At 40.9% G+C, this 22,515-nt stretch overlaps 1 protein-coding gene across 1 annotated transcript in view; it reads left to right on the forward strand.

The window, feature by feature from the left end:
• The window catches only part of dicer1 (dicer 1, ribonuclease type III), a 48,490-nt gene extending 37,100 nt beyond the window's left edge, over window positions 1-11,390 (forward strand). Inside the window, exons 26-30 of the mRNA XM_030044169.1 lie at window positions 574-829; window positions 1,348-1,616; window positions 2,324-2,486; window positions 2,694-2,769; window positions 4,881-11,390. Of these exons, the coding sequence (XP_029900029.1) occupies window positions 574-829; window positions 1,348-1,616; window positions 2,324-2,486; window positions 2,694-2,769; window positions 4,881-5,046 (930 nt within the window). The 3' untranslated portion in view covers window positions 5,047-11,390. The remainder of the gene's footprint in view (window positions 1-573; window positions 830-1,347; window positions 1,617-2,323; window positions 2,487-2,693; window positions 2,770-4,880) is intronic.
• The last annotated feature ends 11,125 nt before the right edge of the window (window positions 11,391-22,515 follow it).

A 22,515-nucleotide genomic window follows, 5' to 3' on the forward strand; every position in this document is an offset into this window, starting at 1 on the left:
TTTTATAGCAATTAAAAAGTCATGTCTAGCACTGTAGTCAGTTGTGTTTGACAAGATTGTGTGAGGCATGCCTTGTCCTACTGGACCATGATGATTGATTTACACTCTTTGTATATCCTCCAGTCTTTTTTGAATAATTACCAGGTCCTGTGCCAGCATTGCATTTAGCAGAATAGTTTTTGTATATATGGGAAAAAAAATATAACTAAAAGGAGGTTTTACTGCAGTCAAAAATATATGGCTTTCATTTGACTTCTTAGTTGGTTGCAGCCCTTGTATTGAAATCACTTCAAAAAAATAGATTTTTGTGAATTGTAACAAAAGGTAAGTAAGAAAAGGAGGGAAAAACAGTTTAAATTCTCTGTTCCTCTTTATTGGCAAATCAAATATAAACTGCAGATTTGCCATAGTGAACTAAAACATCACCTGTATGTAAATTTGTTCTGTTACGTGTCAGTGTTGCAACACTGACTGCATTGCAGCAAGGCTTCTGTCTCCTCTATGCCATGAGAGGTTATTAAATTGATTTAGTTGTGCGAGTTCCATGATATTTAGTATCGATGATGATCACAGGTGTTACCAGTGGAGAGAAGGGCCGTGACGGACACATCAGTGGTACGTCCACAGGCCATGACTCAAGACCTTCACTATGGCTGGCTGAAGATCCCGCCCCGCTGCATGCTGGACCATCCAGATGCAGAGCGAACTCTCAACCACCTTATCTCCGGCTTCGAGAACTTTGAGAAGAAGATCAACTACACTTTCCAGAACAAGGCTTACCTCCTGCAGGCCTTCACCCACGCTTCCTACCATTACAATACCATTACAGGTTAGACTTTCTTGTGGCAAACCTCATGCTACTCTCATTTCCTTTGACAGTCCAAACTGCCTCTTGATTAGTTTAGGGTGTTAAATTCTCACTGTGAAATTGTAAATAAAGATGTTTGATCCAATCCAATAGTAATCTAACCATAAAAAAAGAAATGACTTGACATAGTTTTCAAAGGGTGAAACATTGAAATTAAAGGCAGACTATGCAGCTTCAAAGGGGAGGGCATCCCACCTTGTTATGATTTCGTAAAGAATGATGAATGTGACTAAATTCTCAACAGAATAGAACTTTGAAATGCCTCGGGAATTCAGGACAAGTGTTTACCCTGTCATAACCAAAAATATAAAAGCATTTAACTCCATCTTTTTGTGTGCGCAGAAGGACAAAAAGGAAAAAGACTGTTTTAAAAAAAAATCACGTGGCTGTAGCCCAAGTAAATAGTTAATGGAGACCCACAAGTGTCTGTTGATCTGTAGGTTTACTCATATTTGACTTTCAATCCTGTCTCCATTTAGATTGTTACCAGCGGCTGGAGTTCCTTGGTGATGCAATTCTAGACTACCTCATTACGAAGCACCTTTATGAAGACCCGCGGCAGCACTCCCCCGGCGTGCTGACTGACCTGCGATCAGCACTCGTCAACAACACCATCTTCGCCTCTCTAGCGGTCAAGTACGACTACCACAAGTACTTCAAGGCCATCTCGCCCGAACTTTTCCATGTCATCGATGACTTTGTGCAGTTTCAGCTGGAGAAGAATGAGATGCAAGGCATGGACTCCGAGGTGGGTCTCATTCCCACAGATGCTGCTGTGGCTCAATACGTACCGACCAACAAAGCTTTGTAGGAAGAAACATAATCTTTCTTTCTTTCTTTAAATAATAGTTAACATTCAAAAAGAGTCTGTTGCTATGGATCTGTTTCATATTCCAGTGATTTTAGTATTGAAGGAAAAATGCAGTTGGATTTAATTTGGCTGGAAATGGTTGTATTGGCCCCAAATCTTTTCTGCTTGAGAGGTACTTTTATGCCTTAAGGACAACATGGGATACACAAAGAGGAAATGTGTATTAAAAAAATGTGCTGCAAAAAATCTGCTCCATTAATGTGGTACTAGTCATCTACTTTGTGTTGATTTCATAACAGTAATAGTAGCTTGTATTTATTCCATTCTTATTTACTGTAATCTTATCCTGTATCCTGTTTTACTCATTTGTTGATAATTTTCAATTCATTTCTTGCTAATTTACTCATCACCGTTTTTCCAAGAACACAAGTGAATTGGTTCAGGTTTCAGAGGGTTAACACTGACATGTCTTTGATAATGACATGAGATAATGATATATAATGTTTAGGCCTGTCATTTCACATTTGACATTGTACAAGCAAGGTTTACAGCACATGGAAGTAGCCATATTTAGTGTTCATATTTAGCACACTTGAAATGGTGTGTTATGGTGGCATAACAGTTTTGTGCGATTTTCCTCTCAGCTGCGGCGCTCCGAAGAAGATGAAGAGAAGGAGGAAGACATCGAAGTCCCCAAGGCAATGGGGGATATCTTCGAGTCGCTAGCTGGAGCAATTTACATGGACAGCAGGATGTCATTGGAAACAGTGTGGCAAGTGTATTATCCAATGATGAGGCCACTTATAGGTGAGGAAGAGCGAAAGGGAAATGATTCATTTTTGTTTTTGCTTCCTGATTGCTTAGCAGTTCATGTAGGGATCATAAGTGATTGCAAACATTCTTTATATTTGCCAGTTGTGATGACATGTGAAGATGAATTTGAGAGTTGGGGAGGTATAATGTGCAGTTTATGATTGATTTTCCATTAACACCTCCTCCTCCTCCCCCATACAGAGAAATTCTCGGCAAATGTACCCCGCTCTCCCGTGAGGGAACTGCTAGAGATGGAACCGGAAACTGCCAAGTTCAGGTAGGGGATCAGTTTTTTATCAACACCTCCAGGTTTTCTTACACTCAGCATATATGACATTTGATTTTCTGTTTTTCTAAATTGGCTACTGTGTTGAATTACACTAGTTAAATCTATGCACCGATCATAATCATTTTAGAGATATTCTAAATAGATGATTGGCTGATCACCATCTTAGTTGCGATTCAGTTATAGGCCTGCATTTTTCGTGCATGTCCATATACCATTTGACTGTAATTGCGTACAGGACATTTATGTTTTGAAAAAGAATCTATTGTTAAAGTGCCCATGCTGATAATAAAAATTGACAGCTGTTATACATTAATTAGTTTTCCTGATTTCCATACAGGCAAGGCAATTTTGTTTCTGTAGCACCGTTCATACACAAAGCAATTCAAAGTGCTTTACAGAGGCAAAGAAATACTTCCCCCAGAACAGTAGTTCTACATATCTTCCTCTCAACAACTGGCTTTTCACTGTCCTGCCAAACATAGGCATGCTAGTGCATGCCAAGGCCAGTTGCATTTGATGGTGCCTCATCAGGGCTGTCAGGGCCGCTTTCTTGGTGCTAATGACCCACCAAATATCCTTGGGCTAGACAAGACCGACTTAGGTTTGAGGCAAAGGTAAGAGTCATAAGTGGGGAGACGGTGCAGCTGGTAAGTACTGATCTCAGTGCAGCAGCTCACTTTTGTAGGAGAAAAATAACAGAATAGAAAAATGGAGAACTGCCGGCAGTCCTGGTCAAACGAGGACATTTGGGCTCTGCTCACCATCCGGGCAGAGGATAAACGAAACAAGAATGTTATGCGATATATAGTGAGAGAGCTGGCAGTGGTGGGGATCCACAGGGCAATGAAAAACTGAAAAAACTGAGGTCTCTGTACAAGGCAGTTAAAGCACACAATGCACAAAGGGATGTCCCAAGGGGAAAAAATCCTGTGGCATGTACTTCTGCAGTAGATAGTTGGTGCTGGGTGTGCAGACTTCAACCACTCGCTTCCTACTTCCTACTTCCCACTCACATGGATGAGACGAGACTGCGGGGCTGTCGCACAACAGTGGAAACACGAATGCTTTTCTGTTCTCACAGCTGGAGGCCAAAGGCCATTGACTACGTTTACATGCACACCATATTCTGGTTCGGGTCAATATTTCGGTTAAGGTAACTGCGCTGCGGCAACTGGAATATTCCGTTTACATGTTACTTGGCATATTCCTGTGTTTCGGCGTGTTTCCACTCTCTTACGTAATGCGACACTCAGATGCGGGGGGCAGCAGTACGCGTACTTCTTCTTCTGTCGCTATTTCTATGTTTTCTCCCATCGATATCCTCCATGATATTTAAGTCTTTCATTAGCTGAAGGCAGACTGCATTCTCCTGGCTCTTGCTGCTTTTCTCCATGCTGTAGTGTGCGCCATGTCTTTTTCCCTGCTTGCAGTAACCATAGCAACAAAGACGCCCCAGAATTCCTTGCAAATCGAACATGCACAGTTGTGACTGAGTATTCCTGTTGGGGCATTTTCCAACTAAGGTGTTTACATGCCCCAATATTCCAGTTGGAACAGGCATATGCCAGGGGTCTTATTCGGAATTCTCTCCAACCGGAATATGACCTTAATCCTGTTCAGTGCGTGTTTACATGACTTGTGCGCAACCAGAATATTGCAAATATTCCGAATACTACCGGAATATGGTGTGCATGTAAACGTACTGATTCACACAGTCTGGCTCTAAGATAGCCCTATCTCGCAGTGGTACCATAGTGAAAAGACGGGTATTGTTACTGAGTGCTGGATACTGGCTGGATGCTCCAAATGCTAACTGTTAGCCTCCTACCATTGAGCTGGACTTCCCCCCCAGCTAACATTCTGAAAAATGAGCATCCAGCCAGTATCCAGCACTCAATAAAAATGAGAGGGAGATAGCACCACTACTGTACAGAGTCCACTTTAAGTTGGCATGCCATTGTTTGAGCTTCCAACTACAATGTATTATTTCATCGCCAGTTGCACCGGTGATCAGCCAATGCAAAACCCAAACCCTGACTAAGTCATTATTTCAGCTCAATATGAAAAACTGTGTGCTGTTAACCCTTCTCCCTCTGTAGCCCTGCAGAGAGAACGTATGATGGCAAGGTTCGGGTGACTGTGGAGGTCGTCGGTAAGGGCAAGTTCAAAGGAGTTGGCCGCAGCTACCGGATCGCCAAGTCGGCAGCAGCGCGACGGGCCCTGCGCAGCCTCAAAGCCAATCAACCTCAGGTCCAAAACAACTGAGCTTCTCCTGCTAGCTCCCAACGTTAGCACCTAAGCTATTGACGCTAAGAGAAAAAGCGACACTTCCTAACACAGCGCGATGCTAGCCCTGCATCTTCAGCCCTCAGTGGCACAACCAAGGCAGCCAGGGAACACTGTGTGGAGACGCAACACAAGAAGCAGACTGATCTCATAACAGATTTCACATTGGATGTTTTTTTTTCCTTTTTTTTTTTCTTTGTTTTAATTTTTTTTTTTGCGCAAACACAATCTTTACTTTCCCTCTCTGCTTTGTGTAATCACACGAGTGCTTTATTAACGTTTAGCAAAGTGTTAAAAGAAAAAAAAGGTCAGATTGCAATGTCTATTCCTCACTGTTTTTTTTTTTTTTGTTTTTTTTTGGTTTGTTTATTTTGTTTAAACTTATACGTCTGAGATGAGGCTTATGCTTATTGTGTAGTATTAGATTGTACATAGTTCAATCAAAGTTGTAAATCAAAGTATGTAGGAAAAAAAAAAAAAAACGCTAAACTCCTCAGCCTGTGCACTAGTGCCAGTTTTAAAGCGGTTTTTAAAACGCTAATGGCGGACATGGCTAACAGAGACCACTGGAGCAAACCTGGTGGCACTTCTGTCTGAAATCTGTCTTGAAATGGTATTCTTAATCATTATTGCACTTATTCCATTAGGGTCTGTTATTTTGAAAATTGTGTGGTCAGGTTGACACCAAAATCATATACGTAGCAAAATATAAATATATATAAAAAAATATAAAATACATTTATGATATTCTTTGCCTTAGATGCTAAGGCCCACCCTCATATCCTGCAAAATGGATAGGAATTTCAACATTCCCAGTTACTGTAATTTAAAGTAGTTTTTAACCGCACTTGAGGTTGCATGTTCGTGTAGCTTATGTATTAACCATGACAACTGGATGGCTTATATAATGTTATAAATCTATCAATATATCTACCGTGTGAGAGGGAGAGATTAGATGTTTATGGCATTAGTGAACATCTTGGTTTCTGTTTAATGTGTTTTGATACCAAGAATGAATGAATTTGACAAGTCATTCTTGAGCACTAAATGTCTTTCCATCGAATGAATTGCCGAGTTTTGATATAACAGCAGATCTTAGAGAAAGACATATCACTCGTACAATATGCTGCAGACTTTTCTACGAATTGGATACTCGTGTGAAGACACAGAATCTTTTAAAGTACAGTCTTTAGGAAAAAAAAAAAACAAGTTGAGTTAATTTTCCACACACTAGTGGTCCTCACATCCCTTAACTTACCAAAGCTATAGCAGATGTGACACTATGAGGTTGAAGTCAATTCCTAGGGATAAGGATACCAGCCTTTTTTGTTTTGTCATCTTTTCAGTTCTGGCAATTTTTTTTGCTTCTTGCCTAAATGTCATTTTTTTTCTTATCAATAAGCCCTTTTCACTTGAATACCTCAGTTAATTGCATGCATTATTTTCTTTTTTCTTTGTTTTTTTTTTTGTTTGTTTTTTTTTTTTTTTTTTTGGTGCTATGTTTTTGTATTAAGCTTGAATTTCTCATCTTTTTGCACTGTAACTATAATACCTCTTCATTTGACCTTTTTATTTTGAGATCTGTTTGGTTTGGTTGTCCTGTTCTATCAGCTGTCACAGCTGTAGAGGAGAGCTGCGTTGTTGTTTTTTTCCCTCCCATACTTTTTCGGTTGATGCTTGATGATTTCAGGGGGGACAGGAAGTGTATTCTCTGCACATAAGCCTAACTAATTTTTCCTTGTCGATTAGTAATCAGTCTCATTCATTTTATCAATTAAGAAGCTACTTTTAAATGCTGGGAAAAGGCAAGCATAAGTGAACGATCAGATGGGTAGAAATGCTTGTAGAGGTAATCAGATTGCACTCTTAATCATAAGCTTTTTCTTGAGTTCCACTCAGTTATGCTAAATAAGTAGGACTTTCTCCCTAAACCCAGGCAGAGGGAATGATACTTGACTTATTTCTTCATGAATAACAGTGTTGGAAGTGACCTTAGCCTGTGTGTTTCCTAAAGCTGTGTTAGTATGGCTAGCTGAAACCCAATTGAAAGTCAAATATCCCACCCATAGTGCTACTACCTCAAAAACACTGCACTCTGCTCTCTGCCAGGCGCTTGTCTTTATACGTCAGTAAAGAAAAAAACGGGACATTTATTCGACAACACTGCAATTCAACAAATACCTATGGCAGTGCTACGTACTGTAGTATTTTTACTGTGATATCTGCACCTTGAAAAATTAGGTCTTGTCTATGTCATACTCAAATAGATGATTTTTTTTTTTTTTTTTTTTTTTTTTTCGCACTGAGTCCACAGTACGTTCCCTCAGAGTAATTTGTATCTGTCAAAAACAAAAGTTAAACCCAGTGCCTTGCTGTGGAGCCAAATTAGTGCCAGAAACGATTGCATTTGAACTTGTCACAGTCATGCTGAACTGTTGAGTTTGAAAAAGGGATTTAAGGAATGAGTTTATTGGAAAGTGAATTTATTAAGGCAAAAAATTCGAATTGAATCCAATGGTTAGAAATGGAATGTGATTATTACTGAATGTAACATCAACTATGAAACTGTAATTAGACATTCAGGTTTCTCAACTCAGACTGAGCTCTGTGTGACACACACCCAGAGAGTCAGGAAAAGCAAATGAGTGAAGGTTCAGTTTTTCAACGCCAGACAGCCGACTGAACATGTAGCTTGTGAAAGTGCAGAACTTCAGCTAGCTGCTTCAAACTAATCGTGGATGCAGCCTGGAACACACCGGAAAATAGTGACACAAGGGTGGAAGCCATATCACAGACTGTACACTCGGGATTTGTAGAAGCTGGCAGTCATTTTATATCTCCCCAATGTTGCTGGATTGAATTTTTATTTGAATAATAATCTTTATTTATAGACCATTTTTCAATACCAACGATACAAAGTGCTTCACAAAAGCAGCAAAAAATAAAATTTAATAAACCTCAGAGCTTAAACATGAGCACTTGATGTGCTTTCAGAAAAAAAAAAAACTACTAGAAAATTAGGAAACAAAAATTATGAGAAAATAAGCAAAATAACTGTAAAATTAGGGGAAAAATGTAATAAAATTACAAAATTTTGCTAAAATGGTAGAAAAAAAGCCATCCACAGGCTGCTGGGTTTGAGCTAATCTGAACTCACATTATTTAGTTTGACATGGCAGTTAAATGCAACAGTAATTACATTCAGATTTACATTCGGCCTTAGAATTTTTTTAATTCATCAATTCAGTATATTCATTTTTTTTATAACCTAATTTGATGTGACATAACAAATTCTGCAGTTCAAATACAGTCCTTTCTGGCACTGATTTCTTTCCAAACCTCTCAATTTGAACGATCTTTGACACACACTGAGCTTCGTGGCCAGCAGACAGACGGACTTGCTGCAGATCGGTGTGGATGCAGTAACTGACTGACGTCGGGTGCCGTGCATTGCATTTGGCTTGCGTCGGGTTCCGCAAATAGCCGCGTGAAGTGTGAATCCGTTGTAAAATGCTCGAGTGAAAAAGGAATGTGAACTATAGCAGTAGAAATTGACTTAAATCAGAGAACTGGTCGGGTGAAAGCAGTTCTGCCTTGAGTCTGTTCTTGTCAAACGGAGTGCAATCTGTCATTATTTCTCAAGCACGCGTGTCACCCTGCAGTGTACGTAGAGGAAACCTGAGATCTGGCCTGTGCCTCTGCTTTCCCCCGTTAAAAAGACAAACGGATCAGTGTCAGACTTTCGCATTGGAGTGTAACTGGACTTCCAAGCCCTTGCCAGTCACACCGCTTCCAACACTTAAGTCTGCAGTGTACAAACAGCCATTTTTACATTTACGAAACGTGTTATTCTTTTTCTCTCTCTCTGCTGAACTCGTTCAGCCAGACACACTAATTTTCCACAAGACTCGACTCGCTGACGTCAAATCCGGGAGGGAGGGCGAGGGATTACTTTAAAAAAAAAAAAAAAAAAAGAATGTGAAATCACACATTAGGTGCCACGCCCACTCTTTATTTTTATCTGATTGATGAAAATAAAGACATTCTCACAAATAATCATTAAAGTCAGAAGTGGCATCAGTTTCCTACAACCTATTTTTCTCTCTCTCTCTCTTTTTTTTTTCCCCCCGCGTTGGGGGGGTCTGTTTTTGGGAGTGTCGAAGTTAAGGTTGCCCTGCGTTACTTGTGGCGGACTGTGTTCTTTTACTGGCATATTTGTTATTTTGTTAATTTTTTTCTTTCGATTCTTTTTTTTTTTTTTCCTTTTGTACATGTAGCACAATTGAGCATTGCACTTGGGCGCCATACTTTACCTCATGTCAGAGTGTGAAAGGGAGTGAAAGATGGAGAAAAAAAAGTGTATATATGATGCCGTTATGTTAAAGAGGACTAACTTGTGGTTCAGGCTTTGCTGCTGTTTCACTTGCTGGTATTATACAATACTATTTAAAGAAAATAAGGGGCTACGGGAGGGGGTGACAAATGTGCCTGCAGGTTATCATCTGATGAATACACTGTAGTAAAGAGATCTCCGCAATCTGGGGCTAAAATGTATGGGCGTCGCGTACATTCATGTCCTGCCTTAAAAAACGATTCTTTGAAATATTTTGAATTGTAACCCTCAAACAACCATGTCCAAGCATGACTTGAATCACACTAAGTGAACTGTCCCTCGCGATCAAGTTCTGTTTTGACTACTTTCATATGGAATATACTGCATGTCATCCGAGCGACGCTCCCGGTCGATTTTCTATTTCTCCTGTGGTGTTAGTTTGGTCTAGCAAGACAAACTTCCCCCAGCCCTTTATCAGTTACTTAAAGGAAAAATCCACCACTCGGATGTTCTTCCACTGCTAAATATCATCAGATCTGTGTTAAATTGTGATTTAGTGTTGTAATTAACTGTCTCAGTGTACTCTCATTCCCTCATCCTGCCTCGTTTATCCAACAACCCCCAGAGAAGAGCTTGTTGCTTTCCATCCACAGCAGGTGTAAGGGCATTAGGGATTGAGCGATGTTCATTTCTCAGCAATCCAGGAGACTGATAACTAGGGCGGATATTCATTTGTAGTAAATTTGAAAATTGCATTGTACAGCTTTACAGTGTCAAACACAAACCTTGCTTTGAGTTAGAAAATATTTATTTTTTAAGTAAAATAAATTAATAAATGCACCAAAAAAAGGCAAATCCAGTGAACAAGGAAATGAGAATAGTAACCATATTAGCGCAAATGTGGCCCCGCCCACTTTTGTTCCACCCTCTTTCACATAGAGAGGCGGCACCTGAGTGGTTTTCATATCGGCCAACATGTCAGTCAAGATTACAATACCAGGTATTGGAAAAAAAGTGAATATTGGCCCCAATAATCAGTCAGTCTGTGGGTTATGTGTCTATGGTAGAGTCCACTCCCCTTCTTCAAGGTGTAAAGGTGTGTTCAAACCAAACGCAAAGTGTGTTTTTGCATCACAGCCTCGTATGAACACAGCCCTGATTTTTTTCACTCAAGTTGAAAAATTTCAACACATGTGAATGCGGGACTTTCACGTGTTCGCATCATTTGCGATGCGGAAATTCACGTCATCTGCGAATTTGCGTCTATTTTTGGTCGTTTGGTCTGAACACGCCTCAGGACATGCGGTTGTATTGCATTGTGGTGTTTTGAGGCGACTGTTGGGGAAATCGGTCTCTTTGCCTCTTCTGTGATGGATTTCTTCTTGTGTAATTGTTGAACGAGGGATCTTTACGGTTGATGTTACAGAAATCCTTGGGGGAAAAGAGACACCACCAAACAACCAGAATTGCAAGATGTTTCAAGAGCTGTTTCTAAACAATGGTAGTGTTTTAGGTTGGATTTTTCCTTTAAGGTCCATTGGGAAAAGTGAAAAATGAAATGCCTTTGCTAAATGACAGTGTGGAAACGGGATGGGGAGTGTGCTCTTTACACAGCATGGAATCGGGTGCGCAAAAGCCAGCATGGAGCAACGATGGTGACTTCCAGGGAACGGAGTCATCACCAAACAGCAGAACACCAGCAGAGTGGAACAAAAAAACAACAAAAAAACAAAAAAAACAGAATGATCGATGAACTCTTTATCAGTATGGGGAATTATGGGCCATCACAACCTGCAGCAAAATTTTAAGGGACATTGGAATAAAAATTGAACTCCTCACTCATACTGTAATACCGTGCTGCAGTGGTTTGCGGTCTGCACCTTATGGATCACAAATACCTTTAATTTTTTTCTTTGTTTTGTTTTGTTTTTTCTTTTGTAATAATTGTAGCCGAGTATATCTACAATAAAAGTAATGGTATGGTCGTTCACTCTTGGTCCTGCGAGGTTAATTGAATGTTTCTGAATGTAACTTTTGTGTCATGTGGGCAGTGAGTTTGTGTTTCAGACATGGAAAACACCCGCCAAATTCTGAACAAGTATCCTGGAAATATCTTGGAATATGATAAAGTTTGGCTGCGATCACGTATTCAAATGCATTACTTGGCTCCTATTGCACGTTAGCTACCTTCCATGCCCTGTCTGAGCTGCCATTCTGCAGTGTCATATGTATGGAGGGTCAGACAGGTCAAAAACACGATCCAGTGGTTCACAGCTGGTGGAGCGTCAGGACCCGTCAGTCGTGGTCCACACATCAGCCAACCAGGAGCCATTCACTTTGGTTTTGCCAGATGAAAGGTGCTGCCAGGCCCTGTGGGCCCTCAGGAACCTCAGTGCACGTCCCTATATTTCTCTCAAAGAATATCTAAACGTCACAGTCCCATGACGATGCAAATTGTGAGCCTTGTTAAAACAAGCTTACACATTTTTTTTTTTTTTCATGGACAGTTTTCTAGGTCAAGTAGCAGTTTCTCAATAGTTTTCACACACATACAAGGATACAAGGATACAAGGAAGTTTATTTGTCATACAACAGGTTGAATAATGAAATTAAAGTGTGGTTCCCTCTTGATTGATTAATTGATTGATTGTGTAGAAAATAGAATTATTAAGCCTGGAGGAGTTCAGATGGTGGTCACATGATAAGGAACACGTAAATATACATACACACTATTGCTGCTGAAACAGGAAGTTTGGGGGCGGGGCATGGTGCAGGGAAGGATCACAGTGTAACGAAGTGCAAACCAACAGCAACTTTACCTGCTGGGACAGGTGGATGAGAGAGGACGTCAAAAGATCTGTGAAGGTTTTACTGGTCACCCACTAGTGCAGGATGATGTCACCAACTAAGGTAGTCAGTTTTACAGGAAGTAAAGGTCATGTGAGGTCATTTCATGCAGACTTCAATTTTTTTTTTTTTTACATATAAACATGTATAGCGCACAAAGCATGTGATGTAATTTCAGACGCCACTTTTTATTTGAGTTGTTTGGCCACTTTGTCCATTTGAAGTCATTCTGAGGTGACCGGTGAGCAGCAGCCAACATGGACAGCAGTCAGAGAATATGGCCTTGAAAGGTGGTGCCGAGCGCGGACGCTGAGCAGTGTGCGGTGCAGATGGTGACCTCAGCTCCAGGCTCGTCCAGGGAAAAGCAGCTTTGCCCACTTTATGAGCCCTTGGAGGCTCAACCCGTCACTGCTCCGCAACCACAGCTCTTTCTGTCATTTTTATTACAGCACACCAGCTACACATGAAGAATTACACTGGTGAGTTCATTTTCTGCCTCCTCTCGGGGCTTTTTCGAGGGGCTGCATAGGTGTTTTGCTTACACGTTGCTCCACGCCAGTAGAGATAAATGTGGCTGTGGTTTGGCTGCATACTGTTTATGTGACATGAGGAATTATGTCGTGATCTCAGCTCAACAAGAGTCACAGCAGGAATGAGGTGGTGTCTGTCGTATTGACATGTTGTTCAGACCTGTTGTCCACTGACGTGCTGTTTGCACGTCCACTCCGTCAGTTCTGCAGGAGCACGGCCTGCTGATCAGCTCAGCTCCCTCAGTGTCTCTGCTCCTGATACCTGCTGTATCCGCTCTGTGGGACGTGCCTGCTGACGCTGCTGCTCTGCTGGAGGAGCTGTGGACAGGCAGGACAGGTCAGTACTGCTGGACAGGACGGAAATGTCCACCTTGGGCTGTGTGGTTACCTCTAAAGCTCTAAAGAGCTCACTGTGTGCATTTAGATTCTGATTGTGAGCACTTGCCAATAAACACATGTTTACAAGTTGCATAAAGTTTATGAATTAATTCATTTATTGAAACAAACAGTGACAGTTGAGCCAATTCATTACTGAACAGAGTTAAAAGTTCAACTGGACAGTTAGTCAACACTGATGTACAGTGTCAACTAGTGGATATACGACAAACCCGACATCACATGAACAGGGCGTTAGAGTCAGCTCAGACGTCACCATGCATGATTACATCATTTTCTCCCTGGTGCCAGGTGATGTCATCAGCCACAGAGAACAACAGGTGAAGACATCACCTGGCCCCCAAGCCCAGGCACCCTGCTCTTCACCGTTAGAGCTCAGCCTCACACAGGTCTGGGCTGGGGGCTCAGTTCGTCTTCAATAGTCTGGATATCTGTATGATGTTCTTCCAAGGAGTTTTCAATATTTCAGATTCTTATGAAAGCATACACCTAGTTTCTGATTGCACAGAAATACGTGAAATGAACATGATGTTCTCAGCAGTGCATTAAGTGGTGGTAGCATGAGATGGGATTAATTTAAGTTCCGGTACCATAAAAACAATGTGAGTGCAAAGTCAATTAGGACAAATTCTGTGCCACCACTTCTGAACATCAGCAAGCTAAGGGAGTCAGGGTTTACACACCAAAACTACTTGCTTATGGAATTTGTTCATTACCTTTGTTTATTTATTTTTATTTATTTTTTAAGAAATCAAGATTCACTTGATTACACTTGATTGATGGCTAAAGTGTCGAAGGGCTTAATGTTCAGACAGCTGTCACAAGCACTTCAAAACAAGAAATCTGATCAAATCCAGCATCACTGAGCAGACGTTTAGATATGTATGTATTTTTAATAATTATGTAGTTTTCTTTTTTCTTTTTTGAGACATTTCTGTAATTTTGAGGTTATTGCTGATTTCATGGTATACAGAGGTGTTAGCTCTCCAGAAGCCTTTGGTCTGAGTGTGAGTGGAGCTCCAGAACAGAGCTGTGTGCAGTGTGGTAAATCATACTGCAGCTTTGTTCCTGAGAAAATAACCATGATAAAAATGAGCCATCAGTGTCATCCCTGCTCTCGATGCTCTTAGAACAGCCGCCAAATATCTGCCCATTCATTTGAGAAGAAATAACACTGGGATTAGGTATTAGACATCAGACAGGTTTACTCAGGTTTACTACATTAGAACAATAAACTTAACATTTTAAAGGGCAGCAAAGGAAAACTTTTTTTTTTTTCCCCACAGCGTATGGATTAAGCATCTTGCTCTCACATTTATACTGTAAGCTGAAAGCAAACAGGGTCAGCTAGTGCAGCAGTCATGAGCGGGGGCAGAGGGACTCGCCAAAGGTCCAGAGTGTGGGAATGAGCCGCCTTAATGGTGACTTATTGCCTGTGCTGACAATGTGCAGGCTTGCGCCGCCGTCACTTGAGCCATTTATTCTCTGTGCTGTAAAAACAAAAGAGAGCATGAATAAATACGTGGATGGGGAGGGTGGGCTGGGGGCAGCTTGCATTGTTTCCTGCTCAGCTCTTTGCCAAAAAAAAAAAAAAAAAAAAAGTTGTGTGTTTTGACCCGCAGAGCTGAACTCCCCAGCTGGCGCTAAAGCGTCCGTCACTCAGCGCTCGCGGCCCGCCCTCCCGACCTCAGGGCATCTTGTTATTCTCCAGCATTTAAAGCCCCTTGGCATTGTGGGAAGGCCGAAGCTAATGTAAAAGCAGGCCTAAAATGCAATGTCATGCATCATTTACTCACAGATCCACGCAAACGACTCAGCCACGTTGATTGCTCCAGTGTTGATGGATAACTGTGCTCGTGCTGCGTGGAGGACGACACTAAATTACCATCTGACAATTACAAAGCACAGCAATGGCTTGTTAATGCTGAGGGTTAATGATGGGCCTGGTCTTCTTCCATCCTAACCACATCCAGGTGTGTGTGTGTGTGTGTGTGTGTGTGTCTGTGTGTGTGTGTGTACTTGGGCTCAGGCAGGGGTGGGATTAAGAGTCATTCCTATGATTTTTAATGTTTTTTTTTTTTTTTTTTTTTTCATCAAACATGGACATAGGAGATAGGATTTTCAAATAGTGAAGCCAATAAACTAACACTGAGTCATTTTTCAGTGTAAAAGCCCTTTGAAGCCACAAACATAACACAGACTGATGCAAGTTTCTCTTGTCAGTCTGCTGTCGCTAAGATTTTTATGGAAGCCAGCCAGTGTTGTCAGTGTTAGGCCGCGTGCCACTGGTCTCTCCCGCTGCTCGTTTCCCGTCTTCCCTCAACGTCCACCTCCCTCTCACCAGGAAGTAACTGGAGGGAAGAGAGGAAAGGAAGGGAGAGCAGGAAGCAGAAGTGAGCAGAATCAGGACAGTTGTTTCCTGATCTAATCATCATTAGAGATGAAGAGGCCCTGTCCCAGTCCAACAGCCAATTACAAAGCACAGTGACTGGCCTATCAAAATGAATAGTATATAGTATAAATGTATAAATGAGTTATAGTATTGTGATTCAGTAATTCAAACTCCTGTCCGTGCTACTTGGGGCCTGGTGGGGGGCCCCTTGCTTGCCTCCCTGATGCCCCAGTCTGGCCTCACCCCTCATTGCAATATATATTATCAAATATTATTCTTATCACTGTCATTATCATGATACATTGGTTTATATTAGATTATGTTATGTATCGTATTATATAATAATCGATTATTATGTTATGTTATATCATATGATGTTATTATATATGATTATATTATATTGTGCTATATCACATCATATTGTGTTATATTAAGTCGTATTATATTATTTTATCTTATATTATTATGTCACATTATATTACGTTAAATTATATTACATTATACTATATTAAGATATACCATATTCTGCATGTATGTATGTATATGTATGTATATATACATACATATATATTTTTCTCTCTCTTTTTTAAATTTATATTTTTACTTTATTTATGTGTTTATTTTGTATTATATTATCTATACCATATTGGGCATAATAATACCATACCCTCTGTTTTTTCATCCACACACACACACACACACCCCTACCTAAATACATATCATTGTAACTTTATGTTGTTGTCTGTTGTGGTTTGTACTGTATGTCCACCGTTTGTACTTTATCCCCTATGTCACCTTGTCTGTTGTCACTTAATTTCACCAACAACAACAACAATAATAATAATAATAATAATAATAACAATAACAATAACAACAACAACAACAACAACAACAACAACAATAATAATAATAATAATAATAACAATAACAATAACAACAACAACAACAACAACAATAATAATAATAACAACAATAACAATAACAACAACAACAACAACAACAACAATAATAATAATAATAATAAATCCTCCTGACAGGATCCTGCTCTGTTTCCTGGCTTAAGAAGGACAGTCTGAGGCAGCCTCATTTCTTTCCTCCAGTTTCTGATGCACAAAAGAAAGGAGGAGGTTGTGAGGAAATAGTTTAATGAACTTATTTTCCAGGACTCCTCTTGCACCTAGAATCTAATAAGGCTTTGGAGACGTTCACTTGTTATTTAGGAGTCACTGGCTGCTGATTGGCTGGTATCGGAGGTCCTGCCCTCCTCTCTGGCAGTAACAGTGGCTGCTAAAGCATGGGTGGGCTGATGCAAATCTAAGATACTAAATGACCAGTTAATTTTTGATGCGGCAAAACAGCTGAGGCAAATTCGGATCGGCTTGTTTTTCTGGTGCCATCATTTCCCACACAGAAGCAAGGAGTACCAGCAGAGAGGAGACAGGTTTGGAGCAAGAGCTCCTGCTCAGGTGATGTCCTTAATACGTTAGCTGCCCATAGTAGAGCTACAGTATATATGAAGCTAATGTTAGCTAATCAAACTGGGAGCAGAACTCTACTATGATCATTTTAAGAAGGCAAAATGTGACATGCATGTTGTGCATTGACTGGCGAAATGTCCAGGGTGTTTCCCTGCCTTCCGCCCAGTGAGCACCAGCAACCCCCTGTGACCCTTGTGAGGATAAGTGGTTTGGACAATGGATGGATGGATGGATAGATGGATATTGTGCATTGTTATTAGGACAAGAAAATCCATCACTTTCATTCATGACCCAGCAAACAAGGTGGCACCAAAATGTTTGTTAACTCAGCTGCTCAAACACCACAGGGTTACTTCATCAAATCACCTAGAGGACATTAAAAATCATTTTTTAGAAAGTCTATAGAATGACACCACATTAAACACAGCACACTGCTTCAACAAATAAGCCTCATGTAGTTTTACTGATAGAAGAAAAATGATGCCCAACCCAATGAAGTTTTGGTGCCGAGGTGGACCAGAGCTCTTTATTAGCCCATCTTGCTTTTTCCAGTCTCTGGTCCCAGCACCATCTTTTAACATCGTTTAAACAACATCCTCCACGACAACATTCATGCCAACACCAGTGAAAACCTGTCCTGCTACACTTTTGACCGTGACCACAGCACACACCGTCTGTCACAATGCAGTGTAATGTAGTGCATACAGCATGGACAAACCCTGATTATTGTTGTGCTAATTAGACCCGCCCATCATCTCCTCATTGGTCTCTCAAGTTGTCCCTCTGAATTTGAACAGGAAAGCAAGACTTGCTAATTGTCCTAATAATTTGTACAAGCCTTCAGGCTGTCCCTGGGAAAACATATTCTGCAGTGCAGGCACAAGCTTAAATGGAAACCCCAAAATTCTCTCCATGTGGTCTGAGGAAACAGGGGAGGTTCGTCAAGGCCACAGCTGAAGGTGGAGAAGGGTCAACAAACGAAGCGTCTGACAGTCAGACACATGGTGCAGGAATCATCACACTGACTGACAAAAGCCAAAAACATTCAGACTCGCTAGACTTCATGTTGGGACGTCATGGGCTGTCCAGACCACAGATCTCACTTGCTGGAACATGTCATACTACATCGTGTAAAGGCGTGTAATGTGACATGGCAATCAAAATGCAGCAGCTCTAATTCATTTGAAATCCATATTGAACTTTAGTAGTAAGTTGAGTTGCATGACTCCACGTGGTGAAATCTCCTCATTAGCTGCTCTGTGCTCCCCAGGACTGCTGTTCCAGAATTATGTATTTTGATCACTCCGTTCAGTTCCATAGCAAAACAGCTCCCAAAATAACATTCTCTGCACATGCATGAACAGAAACAAAAAGCAAATTATGCCAGTATAAAAAACAAAAAGTCCTGGTAGCCATGTCTTTTGTGTAATTACAATTATTATTGTAAGTATTATCACGTTTCTGCCTGGTACAAGATTAATATGCATTAGTTTCCTGCAGGTGCTACCTGCCGGATCTACTTTCTAATTCATATAGGACAAATAGATAATATTAAAAAGCCATTTTATTACCTCAAAATAGGGGTACCAGGACTTGTTGCTCTTTAGATTGGTGTAAGCGGCTTTGCTTGCATTCACTGATGTGCTGAAGTGTTATTCTGGGAGTTGTTTTGCTGCACTATAGCTGTGGATGGAGAGATAGAAATCCTGTGTTGTGGATCAGCAGCTAATGAGGCTATTTCACCACCACGTGGACTCGTCGCACCCAAGTAGCCATGCAACCCAAGAGTCTGCCAAAGTTCACTGTTGCTGTAATCAGAGCATCACCTGATAATATGGACATGTAAATATAAATGTCAAGCTGACACTCAAAAGCCTTTTTATAAGGTTTTGTAACCACAGACATTGTTTTCTAATTCTTTGTTCAACTGCCCCCTTCCTTAGCATTCTTTCATAGCTAAAAACAAAACAGCAGTTTTTGCTTTGGTAATGAAAGCCAGTGCAAACCAGACACAAATATCAGGAGCCTAATGAGAATCAAACTGTTGATTTAAGCCTTAGGGAGTGTTAAAGAACAGGAAGACGGGCCCACGGCCCCCACTTAGGCCGATAATCAACGTAATGTCAAAGTTCCGTGATTTTGTGGCTGCCGTTGTTGATTTGCGAGGTGGTCGGTTTGTAGTGACATTACAACCCCCCACCACCGCCGCCCCCGCCCACACCCACCACCACCACCACACACACATACATCCACACACACATTCGCCCAACCCCTCCGGCCGACCAGGTTCCCCTCAACCCCTCAAATTCTCATTCGTTCCCAGTTTCTGATGAGACGCAAATGCAATCTGTGAAATATTGAAATGAGGTTTGGGCGTCGGAGGCTTGCGAACAGCATGGGAATGATGGGAGAGATAGAGGGAGAGGTGCTACATAATTAAAAATATCATTTCAGCTCCTGCTCGGCCTATTTCCATTCAGCGTTGCTGCGTCGCCACAGGTAAATTGCTCCCCCTGCCCCTGCGATGATGGTAATGAGCAGTGTTTAGGCCCGACACCACGTCTCTCTGATTTAACATAAATGAGAAATATGCCATCAACAGGGGGGACTCAATCATAGTGACTTTAAATATGATATGAGTCCAGCTGAACTAGAGGGGGTGAATCACTGTGTAAAAGTATGATATTAGGTTGGCTGATGGAGAAGGATATTCAGGCCATCAGAGGTGTGTGTGTGTGTGTGTGTAAGTGTGTTACCACTTGAATCATGTCAACCATTCTCGAAAAACCTTATTATACAGATAATACATATGTATATCAGCTTCAGCGTTCTGTTGTCATTATCACAGACCACAGTTTTTCACTTCATTTCACTTTCAGTGCATTTCAGACTCTAATTGCCTACTTCATTCTGACACAAAGAAACACCACGATTTGATCCCCTGCCACAGGAAGTATTCATTTGTGAGACCAAAACACACCTTATGGACTCAGGCGAGAGACTTTCTCATGTCTAACTTCCATTAACTGGAAATCCATCAACGTGAATAAAACATTGACTCACTTGTCAAAGTGGAAGAGAAGCTTTTCCTGCAAGATTTTTTTTTTTTTTTTTCTGGCGGAAGAGCTCAGGAGGACACACTTTACATTTTTTAAAAAGTTCCTCATTAGGTGATGCAGCTTTGCTTTAAAACAGAGTACAGAAGAACTTTGGTTATCCAAACCCCTCGTGAATGAAGGTATTTCGGATAGCTGAAATCTGGAGGAATTGAAACATGCATAAAAACATACCAAACCTTTTGGGGGAAAAGAAATATTTAATTACATATATTATCATCATATTGCCAAACACTTTTATGGTACAAATAGCCTTTAAACCACATAACAAATTTGTAGGCCTGGCAGCAAAATTACAGTTGTCTGCAAACACGTTGGAACAGTAGCAGCATCAAAGAAATCACTTATTGTGGCTGTGGGGCACACACACACACACACACATACATATAGTCCAGTCATTTTATGAAAAAACCTAGGACAAATTGAAAGAGAAGCAAACTCAACTGATTTTGTGTCCTCAGTTTGTCCTGAGTGAGGGGAAAAAAGTCCCAGGAAATCCTATTGGTGGAAAGTTTTGAAAATCACCTATTTAGGACCACATATTACCAAAAAACACTGTTTTTAACACACGGGGAAAGGGGTTCAACATTTTACTTTCACATATCACTATAAAAATTCACAAGTTGATTACACACACAAAGACAAGAAAAAAAGGCAATTACAAGTTCTTTGAATTATTCTGTTTACACATGCATATCACACATTATCTGATTTGATATGCGCTAATAAGGACTATAAGGAATAAATGCCAGAACAGATATTTAAACAGTGAATTAAAAGGTTACTATATATATAGTAACCTTGAATTAAAAGGTTACTATATAACAGTGAATTAAAAGGTGACATTAATAGCAAAAAACAGGGACAAAGTTGTGGTGAACGTGGTAGTAAATAAAAACCAGGATATTTTAGTGTTTTACAGATATTTGTCAAGACTCTGGAAACCCAGCTTGAACCCGGGACAGTCCCTGACAAACTGGCACGTCTGGTCATCATATGTTAGCAATGACTCAGTATAAAAAAGGCTAGGTATAAAAGGTAAAGCTCTGACGTTTGCTGGTGGAGGTAAAACTTAGGCTGTCTCTCCTAGACTCACCTCACAAGCCACCTGTGCACCCAAGTTGAGGATGGGGTTAGTGTAAGACATCAGGTTTATCTTTTCCTAAGACCTAACCTTGCCAGAGCTGCTTGCACAGATCCACAGTGTGATCTTTTGTTCTTGCTGAGCTTTACCAGTGTACTTTTTGATAGTTAATTGTAGCTTTGCATGAACTTCAACAATGGTGAACTAAGAACCATCAGATTCTGATTTTTGGAGGAGAGACAACAAAAAGTACCATGGTCACAAACCACAATGACAATGATGATGATGGTGATGGTGATGGTGAAAGTTTATCCATGTCTTACTATCCTCTTAGTTTTCTGTCATGCACATCTGAAGTTCTCGTATGCATGCATAGAGAACAGAATGGTCTAATAACACAGCTGCTATCCAAGAAAAATCTTCTCATCTCTTTAGGAATTGAAATAAATCGGCTCAACATTTTTTATCTCTAACATTTATACAGTAAATAATTTCTCTCAGGTTTATAAAACTTTTAAACAGTGCATTGTATCAGTTGTGACGTAAATGTATTTAACATTTCCTTTCTTGTTGCATCATAGTGTTACTTGGAGCACCAGTCAAGACAGGTGAAGCCACAGAGAGATTTCAGTTCATGGGAAGGCAGAGGGCTGAGAGGGAGGCTCTGCCTGCCAAAGCAGACACAACATACACCTGGCAAGTGGCCCATACAAATGTTGTACTGGAGAGGATGGGATACTCCCTCCAGCAGCAGAACATCCCCTCACCTTGACCCCCAGCATCTCCCCAAGAAGACTCTCAATCTTCTATGGTGAAAGAGGATGACGTGTGGGACATGATGGAGGGTGAGACCATGCAGACTCACTTGAGAAAGCAGGCCTGCAAGGTGCCTGAACTGATATCCACAGACAGGAGAAGTAGCTCTGCAAATATCCAGCAGATCTCGGGACAGTTTGAGGTGCGAAATGCAGACTCCTGATGCTCTGCAGGGGTATTTAAGTATTGAAAGTCCTGCTCATGTGTCTGGCTGTGAGACAGCCCACTCCTCCAGGCCCCCTCCATCAGCTCCTCCCAAGGCAAGGAGCAAGGTTGTCCTGACCCTCAACCTGTTAGGATGCTAAGACTGCCAAAGGCTGCCAGTGAAGCAGGTTAGTTCCTCTGTATGTTTTAAAACATTTTTACACATTAACATAGTTAAAATCAAGTTAAAAATGGGTTGCTGATGGTCAACAGACAAGCAGGCAACAGGTGCACTGAGGTTCAAGATGTCAG

The sequence above is a fragment of the Myripristis murdjan genome, chromosome 22, assembly GCF_902150065.1.
Source record: "Myripristis murdjan chromosome 22, fMyrMur1.1, whole genome shotgun sequence".
NCBI lineage: Eukaryota > Metazoa > Chordata > Actinopteri > Holocentriformes > Holocentridae > Myripristis > Myripristis murdjan.